General features: G+C 48.6%; 1 protein-coding gene across 1 annotated transcript in view; it reads left to right on the top strand.

Annotated features, from left to right (window-relative positions):
* Positions 1-1,155: 1,155 nt before the first annotated feature.
* LOC144938098 (uncharacterized) overlaps positions 1,156-10,756 on the top strand; it is a 31,356-nt gene continuing 21,755 nt past the window's right edge. Inside the window, exons 1-2 of the mRNA XM_078865796.1 lie at positions 1,156-1,309; positions 8,635-9,266. Of these exons, the coding sequence (XP_078721922.1) occupies positions 8,732-9,266 (535 nt within the window). The 5' untranslated portion in view covers positions 1,156-1,309; positions 8,635-8,731. The remainder of the gene's footprint in view (positions 1,310-8,634; positions 9,267-10,756) is intronic.

Genomic DNA, 10,756 nt, shown 5'->3' with positions numbered 1-10,756 from the left:
ATCCCGACCCTGACGCCTGCTGGTGTATATTTGGAGTTTGCGTGTTCTCTCGCTCCCCGTGGTCGCGTGGATTTTTCTCCGGGTCCTCCGGGTTTTCCCCTCCACATTTAGAATCAACATCACGCGTTTCGAGTTTTGTCTGCGAAACATGTCCAACATTATAAGCCACTTTCATTGAGCTATCATTTGTGGCCAGGTCGCTTTTGCAAAATAGCTATATAGCTCAGTTTGCCTTACTTACCCCGGTAAAAAATAAAACAATAGTTTTAGTTGTATAGTGTGCGCAACGTACTGTCGACGTTGGGGTATCTCTTCAAAACTCAAGCGTTTCACTCCCCGCAAGTGACGGAGTTCCATCTCCTTCTGGTTGGAATGGATTGCCTTCGTGTTGTTGTTGTTGTTTGTTCTGTGCCCTTGTAAGAATAGCTTGCATATCGAAATTGTCGATATAATTATGATTACACGTAGCACGTAACACGGTCCCGACTTGAGGGGTCGCTACGAGCTTCGTCTCGTCAAGGGAAAGCGCCTCCTTTGTGTGTGTGTGTTCAACTTCTTTCACACCGTACGCAGCCAACCGCGCTAATCGGAGGTGCGGGGGAAGGACAACAAACTAAACGCAGACAAAAACAATCCTACAGACATTCGTTTTCAATCTCGGTTGTGATTTAAAAGTGCACCACAGCTCCCAGCGGCTTCCTAATATCGGAAGGAGGGAAGAACGTTCCAGACGGCCGCAGAAGCGCATCTGAAAGGGCCGCGCGATGCTGTGACCACCGCCGTCTTTGTTCTGGCGATTAGCAAAACGTAGGAGACACCCTTTACACCGGCGGTGACTCTGGCAAACAAATTAAAATCCCCCCCCCCTGCAGTTGTACAGCAAACGGTGATTCATTTGATGATAACAACAGCGCACACACGCGCTCACAATAGTTAACTTTTTCCCTTCTTTAAAAGTCAACAGCCCTTGAGCTGCCACCCCCATTAACAACGGATAACGTTGCTCGGGATAATTCCCCGCGTAAACAACTTGCTGGCGAGGCAGTGAGCTCCTTGGGTGTGATGCCGTCACCGTGAGCACTTTAGCCCCCCTCCTGCAATCCCAGCACGCAGCTTGCCCCAGTCAAGGTGCCAGCAGCTGGAGGCGGTCACGCTCACTCGCGCGCACACAACGCGACACGCGCAACCGGGTGGTGAACTTCTCTTGCGTGTCTACCGAAGAGGAAATTGCAGGCAAGAGGTTGGAGGGAGACGCACATCAATTGTGGCAGTCACGGCTAATTGAAGCTGCCACAGGTGGGAGCCAATGGTAAGTGACTTCTCCAGCATTGAATGCGTCCTTTTTGGTGATCGCGATTGCCCTGCGACCGTGATACAGATCGACACGCGCGTGTTGTGTGTGTGTGTGTGCGAACTTCCCGAGATATACGTGGGGAGCGGTGGCGTAGCGGTTAGCGCTACGCTGCGCTACGCTGCGCTACGCTGCGCTACGAACCCGGCGACCCGGGTTCGATTCCCGCTCACGACCAACACCGGTGACGATTATCTGAACCGGTCCTAGGCCTCCCCTAGGTCGACTCAGCATCAAATGAGTAGCCGGTGCGGTGTGTAGTAAACATCGCCACCGGGGAGACAAAGGCGGCCGGGCGTGGCGCTGTCCACCCACCCCTTACGCGAAACCGTTCCAGACTTCATAGGTGCCACTCGCTAAACAGCACTTGCCCCAACAGTCTGTTACAGGCTATACGGGAGATCTTTGTCTTTGCTGTACGAAATGAAGCAACTCCCCAAGATATCTGCCACGGAGAATGAAACGTAATGTGTTGTTTGCGGCAAAAAAAATGTAAAACAATCCTCGTACGAGAAATCGTAGAGTCCTGCCATGAGTGTGTGTGTGTATATATGCACGCACACGCACAGTACCTGTTTTAAAGTATGCATCGTAAATTGTTGGCTCTCAATGTTCCATTGGAATGTGTGTATGTATGTGGAACTTCTTTCGCACCGTACGTAGCCAACCGTGCTATTCGGAAGTGTCCCGGGGGGGGGGGAGAGGCACAACGAAACTAAATAAATTAGTTTTCAATTTAGAATGTATTTATTTATTTACTGGTGTTGTATAAAACATTGAATGACAGGGTATTTCTTTCACCAAACAAACGAATTACATTTCAACTAACATACGTTCAAAATATACAGTCATCATCAGCCAATGTTCGCCTTTTGGCGTCCTCTGGTCTAACACTGTTTGAGACGAGGCTCAAAAGAAAGCTGTGGACCAATCAATTTCAAAGACAATGCATCATATACTACCAGAGCATGTGTTGTTTCATCTTCTTGGTTCTTTCGGTAAAGTCACGTAGACTTTACCGAAAGAACCAAGAAGATGAATCTCTGCAGTCACGAAAGCTTTAAATCGAAATCATGTGTTGTTTGTTTGCATGTTCACCACAAGGACGTGTGGTTAATGCACACCGGATTCCTTGCAAACGGTTTCTGTTTGGTGTTTGAAATCGTAATTAACTAATTTATTTTTGGCGACTCCGTCCCACTGCGGACACAAACGCCGCGACCCACCAGAAATCGATCCTCTCGTTCTTCACCAATCCCCCGTCGTTGCCAAAACTGCCGTAGTCACAAACAAAACTTTGATTAGCGCATCGTGCAGAGCTCGTCGAGAGGAATAGATTGCCGTGTCGTTCGCCTTCAGCAGACATTAAATGGACTTAAAAGCTTCGTGACTGCAGGAATTCATATTCTTGGTTCTTTCGGTTAAGTCAGGTAAAAAAAATATGAAAATAAAATAAAAATAACAATATAAAATAAAAAGAATTAAATATTAAATTGTAAATAATAAAAGCAAAAAACCCACGACCTTTTGATCGCAACGCAAGCCGTCTTCTTTTCTCTCCGCCTGATGAAGACCGCTCGAGTTGCGATCAAAACGTCGTGGGTTTGTTGCTTCAGTTATTTATAATTTATATATATATTTTTTTTTAAATAGATATTTTTGTTTTCTATTTACGTGACTTTACCGAAAGAATCAAGAATATAGACATGAAATGACGTCGCAACGCAGTTTATGCGAGAGCCGGGGGGCTTATGGGACCCCGGGGTCCCGCCATGAGGTTCATTTGCTGGGACCCACATACCAGCATGCTTCACAGCCCAAACAGGTTCGTGCGTTTTGCATGCACACGATGCAATCGACACAATCCATCAACCATGGCCTGCCGCCGAGTGCTGGATTGCAGTGCCATCACGCACGGGCTCCTCCACTTGAACATTCCACCACACTGAGGGGGGTGGCACGTGCCCCCCCAATGATCCGATCGAAATCCCTAATTTCGATCGGATCATTGGGGTTTATTAGTAATACATCGGCATTTTGCGACCCCCACTGCCACTGTGTAGCATATTATTACGTGCCAGGGACTCTATGAGATGATAGGACAATAGTCTGAGTCCATAATTGGCAATAAGTAACGGCAAAGCGGTTATAAGCGACTCACAGAATTGTGCGCAGTTGCGTATACAGCACACGACTTCCCTGAAGGCATTTACCTTCAGCGAGCGCGATGCCGATCACACGCGGTTCGAATTCGACCCTCGATCGACGGCTGTGCCATCGCCGCACACGCGTCGAATAAAAAGCATGGGACAAGTCAAATCAGATCATCGACGTCGTGATAATTTCTCAAGGGTTGAAGTTTTACCCACCAAGATAAGTGGTACACAACACCAGGCAAGTTGTATATAGAGAGAAACTGGCTGCTGCAGATATATAGAATGTTGGCTTTCCACGTCACTGTGGCTGGAGTACATTCCACACCCAATGATAAATAAAATAAATGTTAAGAAATGTGAAAATATTGATACGCAATATTGGGTGTGTGAGTCGGGCTTGGCTAACGTGAGTTTGGAGCTTAGTTAATGAGGAAAAAACACTTAAAAGTGACTTTCATGAATGCACTTTTAAAGAAGTCACTGCAAGTGACAGCTTTAAGTACATGCACTGTACTGGAACTGCACTGCTGTGACACCACTCGTGACGTGGTAGAATTGAAAGTTAATTGATTTGAGGCTTTCGTGACTGCAAGGATCCATACTCTTTGGTTCTTTCGGTAAAGTCACGTAGGTAGAAAAGAATGATAAAAATAATTTAGTTATTTTTATTTTATTTTATTCTTATTTTCACCTACGCGACTTTACCGAAAGAAGCAAAGAGTATAGAATTGAAAGTCTTTTACCACTGAAGCTTCTAACTTATCTTTGACAGGCTGGGACACTCAGCCTTTAAGAAGTGTGGTGATCCCTGCCCATTATCATGATCGATCATCATCAGCCATGATCAATCCACTTCCGAATGAAGGCCTGTCCATCTGTGAAAAACAGCTTCATCATAACATCCTCCACTTTCCGTCTGCGCCATAGGAATGTGGAATTTCCACCAATGCCTATCTTCGTTTGACTTGCGTTTGCTTTCGGACCCGACGACGGAGATGACGCCACGGGGCCCAGCGTGGAAATGAAAACAAAATTAAACGTCACTGGGACGTTTCCAGTGTGTGCACGAATGGTACAACTCCACTTGCGTCCCTTCCAATCGACCTTGTCAACGTGCTCACCGAAAAAAAACCCCGTTTTTTTTTACAAGAAGCCAAAAAATGTCGTGCGAGAAGTCATTTGCATATATTTTAATCTTGGAACGCGTGTCGCCCAAACCACTCCCTCGATACACAGGTATACAGGACAGCCACCGGTACTATAAATATATGAGCCGTGCAGAGAAATGTGCATTGAAGACGGAGTGACGATGGCAACCACACGGAGAAGTCCGGTGGACATTGTGTCAAAGTGACCGAGGGACTCATCAAACCACAGTCAAGTGCCGGAGTCGAGGTGAGATTCAGATGTTTTACCAATTGGAAGAAATCCTTTTTGTGTGTCTGTGTCGCGGGTTAGCACCCCACACTACGAACCCGGTGACCCCAGCTGGATTCCCGCTCACGGCCAAAACCAGTGACAATGATCTGAACCGGTTCTGGGCCTCGCCTATGTCTGCTCAATCTCAATTCAGTACCTGTGTGCAAAACATCGTCACTGGGGGAGACAAAGGCGATCGGGTGTGGTGCTGGCCACCCAACTCATTGTGTGCCATGCCGGGCTTCATAGGTGCTCGCTAACAGCACCTACCACAAAAGTATATAAAGGCTATAGGGGGGATATTTGTCTTTGTGGGAAGTGGTGGTGCATTGGATCGCACACTGCTGCACAAATCCTAGCCGCCCCGGGTTCGATCATTGGCCAATGGCAGTGGCTGGTGGCATCTGCACCAGTCCTGGACCTCTCCAAGGTCGATGCGGTATTGTGCGACTCAACATCGTTATTATTATTATTATCATCATGTGTGCCATCCGAAAGGTGCTCAACATCAGCCACGTGCTTACGCAAAAGCTATCGCGCCAAAACGGGGACAAATCCGTAAATGACGAGAAAGTTAAATGTTGGGGTGACCACATTTTCTCAACTCTACGAGTTGAATGGCCCCTCAACGACAAAACGGCCACACGTTCAGTTCTTTTGAACTAGTGGTCTGGACCAGGTTGAGAGCTTTTTTTTTATGAATGCAGTGCTGCACACCTCTGCGTGCTGTTTTTGGTTCTCCCCCCCGCCAGCACCTCCGATTTGCACGGTTGGTTATGTGCGGTGTGAAAGAAGTTCAACATAAGCACATGCGTACATCACGTCAAAATGGGGATGTTCGTCTTTTTTAATGTTTTTAGTTTTTTATGCATTTTTAAGCCTCTTAACTAATACCGCCTCCTTGCCGGTGAGCCTTTACTAATCCAAGTGGCCACAAAGTGCACTTAGCCTGGCACAGGCGCTCTAGTGCCGTCACCGCTGCTTGTCATCAAATTGTAACCGGTTGTTGTTGTTGTTGTTTTGTGTACAGTATTTAAACAGACACATACACACACGAGTGGTACGGTGTATCCTTCTCGAACCTGCAACGTATTACTCCATGCAGCATATGCACGCTACCTAAATTCATCGCTCCGTCTCCTCCGTGGACGTGGTCCTCTTGACGCGTTCCATTTATGATGTGGTTGCGAGATGTTAACTGCCTCGCCCGGTATACAGGAGGTCAAGAGTTCGATCCCAACCCTGACGCCCGTGTATTTGGAGTTTGCAATGTTCTCCCTGTGGTCGCGTGGATTTTTCTCCGGGTCCTCTGCTGTTTCCTTCCACATTTAGAATCACGCATTTAGAGTATTTGGCTGCTTTAAATGTCCACGTGATAATCAGCCACTTCGTTGAGCTATCAATCGTGATAACCAGGTGGCTTCTGAAAAAGAGCTATATAGTTCAGTGGGCCTTACCTGGTAAAATGAAAGGAAAATAGTCGACCAGCGGTCATCGTTCCTTCTAAGCGATTCGTTCTGCCCGAGCGAACTTTACTTTGCAGCACCGCCGCTTGCACAGAGGGGCCTTCATACAGCAGTGGTTTGGCTGATGGATGATGAAGTAAGGTTCACACAATAACCTGGCCCTCCCTAAAGTTTGCTTAACCTTAAATGAGTACCTAGCGCGGTATGCACTGTACTACAAAAGCCTCTTTGAAGCAAAGTCCAGCCGGGCGTGTTGCTCCTGTCACCTCGGTGCCGTGTCGGCACTCAATAGACGCTCGCAAACAGCGCTCGTTCCAGCAACATTCGGCTTTAAACTTAGGCGATTGTTCTCTCTTTCCGTGTCGGTGCTCGTGCGTTGACTGCTTACACACACACGTACGTGCGTTTGTGCGCGTGCACTTGCCCCAAAACTCTGTGTAAAGCTATACGGGGGACATTTGTCTTTGCCGTATACGTGGGGAGCGGTGGCGCAGCGGTTATCGCGCCGCACTACGAACCCGGGTGACCCGCGGTGTGTAAACATCGCCACGAGGGAGACAAAGGTGGCCGGGCGCGGTGCTTGCCACCCACGTCCTCGTGTGCCCTTCCGGCCGTCGTAGGTGCTACTCGCTAACAGCACTTGTCTCAACAGTCTGTTATGGCTATTTTGGGGGGTCTTTGTTTTGCTGTATATTCATGTGGCCAGAATGCAACCTATTCAAATCCTTAGTCTGGATCACCGGGCTCCAGTTTGTGAATCTTCTCGAATCCATGTGGTTGTAAGCCAAGCAGATGCAACCTATGCGTTCTTTCTTTTTGTGACTTGTCAGCTGTTGTTTCATTATCTTTACCAGTTTGTCCAGGTTTCTGAGCCGTACGTCACAGCAGGTAATATTCGGGGCACTGAATATGTCGTATACAACTATTTACTTACTCTTTGGTTCTTTCGGTAAAGTACCTACGTGACTTTACATGAAGAACCAAAGAGTATGGATTCCCGCAGTCACGAAAGCCTCAAATCAAGATTGAACTATTTACTTAGCCATGTTGGAATGTTGCTTTTCATGATCGAGTTCGCCTTTCCAAATCAAATCCAGCCTGCTCGTGTCCACAACTTTCTTTCAATAGTTTGGTTCCGGGCTCACCTTCAATAACTGCCCAAGGTACACACATGCTCAGATGGGTTTTCTGAATGTGTCCGTGTCTGACAGACATCTTAAATTATTGTGCGAACTCGTTGTGCACGTTATGAGTTCGATCCCGACCCTGACGCCTGTATATTTGGAGTTTGCGTGTCTCTATCTACCCGTGGTCACGTGGCATTTCTCTTCCCGGGTTTTTCCTCCACATTTAGAATAAACACGCGCTTAGAGTATTTGGCTGCTTTAAATTTCCACGTGAGAAGCCACGTCGTTGAGCTATGTTTTGTTATGGCCAGGTCGCTTATGAAAAAAGGCTGCCTGACCTGGTAAAATAAAAAAAAAGTTTGATCATTTTAATAGTTTTGCTCAGGTTGACCTTGAGCCCCACATTGCAACTTTCTTTCATGAAAATCTTCGACCACAATTTCTCGAAGTTAATTTTTATTGGTCGCGGTAATGTCCGTGTCGCCAACGTATTTTGGGATGGCTTCGTGTGTTTACTCCAAATTGTGTCTTTTGACTTGAACGTCTTGTAACGTTGCTTTAGCGAAAGCGCTGTGGTGTCACCTTGCATGACTCCCCTCCCAATGTTTATTTGGTAACCTTCTTGATTTAGGTACGTGTGTGCTCAACTTCTTTCGCACCTTACGTAGCCAACAGTGCCTAATTGGAGGTGCGGTACGTATGTGTGTATGTTGAATTTTTTCCCCACCGTACGTGGCTCTTACCGTGCCGAATCGGAGGTGCCATGTCAGTGTGGCTGTTCCATTTTTGTAGTTTTATCGAGGCCCTTGGCTTGAGAGAGCTTGGATATATTTTCACAGTCTGCAAAAGCCAAAAATGATGCTATTTGCTAATCACAAGTTATTCCAGAATCCGATCAATTTGTATTTCACTCAGTTTCTTCCCTTGGTTGGCTGGCCTCTAAATGTTCTGTTATTCTGTTCACAATAATTTCTGTAAATCATTTATATACGGGCGATAAGCTAATGTGCCATTAGATAAGCTAATAGGTTCCCTTGAGTCAGTTTTGCGTGCCATTTTGAAATGTCTCGCATTTCACCGATCTACCTTCTTACGCGTGCGTTCCTCCCGTGCAGATCTATCGTCCGGAGCCCACGGTAAGCCATCGACCGATCTCGGCCGGCTTGAACATCCCACACGGCGTCGTCGTTACGCGCACGGAGCATCCCGGCGATGTCGTCTCCCGTCATCGCCAGCAGCGACCCGGACGGGGGCCTCGGCGGACACGCCGACGAGTCACCCCGCGCCGGCGAGCCCCCTCCGAGGCTGCGCCTGCTCACCGACGGTCAGAACCGAGGCGGCGAGCAGGACGCACCGCAGTCGCCCATCTGGGTGCTGAGACCAGGACGGCTGAGAGTGCCGCGCACGGCCGCCGATGACGACGACAACGACGACGATGACGGCGGCGGTGATGACAACGACGACGACAACGACGACGACAACAACGACAACAACGACGACAACAACGATGATGACAACGACGACGACGGCGGCGGCGACAACGGCGGCGGCGGCTCATGGAGCGAGAGCCCCAGCGGTTCCCCTTTGCCGACGGTGCGGCCCGACCCCGGCGTGCTCTCTCTGAACCTCGAGTCGCTGTCGGAGCCGGACGGCGTGCGACGAGCCGGAGAGGCGGCGGGCGTGGACGGGGGTGGCTTCGTCTCGACGCCCGCGTCCGCCGACCGCTCGATCTGCGGCCCCTGCGACGGTGAGTTGGCGACCGGCCGGCCTCACGGGGCGTTGACAATGAGACAAGGATCACGCGCTATGTAACACAATTTTTGTTCCTGGGTAGTAAGTGTTATTTTCCAATTGCTTATGCCTCAAACGTACAGAAAATGGATATTATATACCCCACAAACTTTGTTTTTGTGACCAGGACTTTACGTGAAGGAATGACACAAATGCATTGAAAATAGGTACATTTAAAAATATCACTGTCCTGGGCACAAAAGCAAAGTTTGTGGGGAATAACAGCCATTTTCTGTACTTTTAAAGCATAAGCAATTGGAAAATAACACTTACTACCCAGGAACTATTTTTATTATTACACAGTGTCACCCGTGTAGCCTTCACAGACTGTTGGGGCAAGTGCTGTTAGCGAGTAGCAGCACCTATGAAGGCCGGCACGGGCACACGGTGGGTGGCCAGCAACCACGCCCGGCCGACTTGGTGATGCTTCACACCGCAGAAATTACTCATTTGAGGCTGAGTGGACCTAGGAGAGGCCCAGGACCGGTTCAGATAATCGTCACTGGGTGTTGTCGAGAGTGGAAATAGAACTCCCGTCACCAGGTTCGTAGTGCAGCGCGTTCACCTTTGCACGACCGCTCCCCACTGACAAACACACAAAAGACAAAGATCCCCCATATAGCCTTTACAGGCTGTTGGGGCAAGTACTGTTGGCGAGCACCTATGAAGGCCGGCAACAACTGAGGATGGGTTGGTTGGCCACGCCCGGCCGCCTTTGTCTCCCTCGTGACGATGTTTACACATCGCACCAGGTACTAATTTGAGGCTGAGTCGACCTAGGGGGGGCCCAGGACCGGTTCAGATAATCGCCAGTAGTGTTGGCCGTGAGCGGGAATCGAACTCGGGTCGCCGGGTTCGTAGCGCAGCGCGCTAACCACTGAACTACCGCACACACACACACATGCACATTAACACAATAATGATACAAATTATGTTAATTGTTTGTCTCGTGATGGTACTTGTTGTGGATTGCGGCGGTTGGTGCACCGGACTGTGAACCCAGCGACCTGAGTTTTATTCCAGGCCAAGAAAAATGGCAAAACATTTATCCAGCAAAGGGTCACCGAGTCTCAGGACTCATTTCCAGGAGAGTTCCTTTGCAATGAGATTTTTGACAGGTTCCATCAATGAGTTTCCGATAACCCACAGCTCACAATACTTGCGTCTGTGCTGTGAACTTCAGTGTGCACCAAGCCTGGCACAGGCTATGTCGTGATGCCATGACCAGCTTTTAGTGGCTTTTGGCTGCATCGCGCGCTTTCAGATTTTCGTCGACAGCTGTCTGGAACGCTCTGTGCCTTCCGATATTAGGAAGCAACTGGAGCGATGCACTTTAAAACGTAGAATGATAACTCAATTACTTAGAACTGCTTTTTGTGTTCAGATTGTTGTATTACCCCCGCACGTCCGAGCGGTAGTGGAACTGTCAGCGCTACGCTGCGCTTC

The sequence above is a fragment of the Lampetra fluviatilis genome, chromosome 21, assembly GCF_964198595.1.
Source record: "Lampetra fluviatilis chromosome 21, kcLamFluv1.1, whole genome shotgun sequence".
Classification (NCBI taxonomy): Eukaryota; Metazoa; Chordata; class Hyperoartia; order Petromyzontiformes; family Petromyzontidae; genus Lampetra; species Lampetra fluviatilis.
The sequence above is the reverse complement of the archived record's forward strand: the minus strand, read 5'-3'. Positions and strand labels throughout refer to the sequence as shown.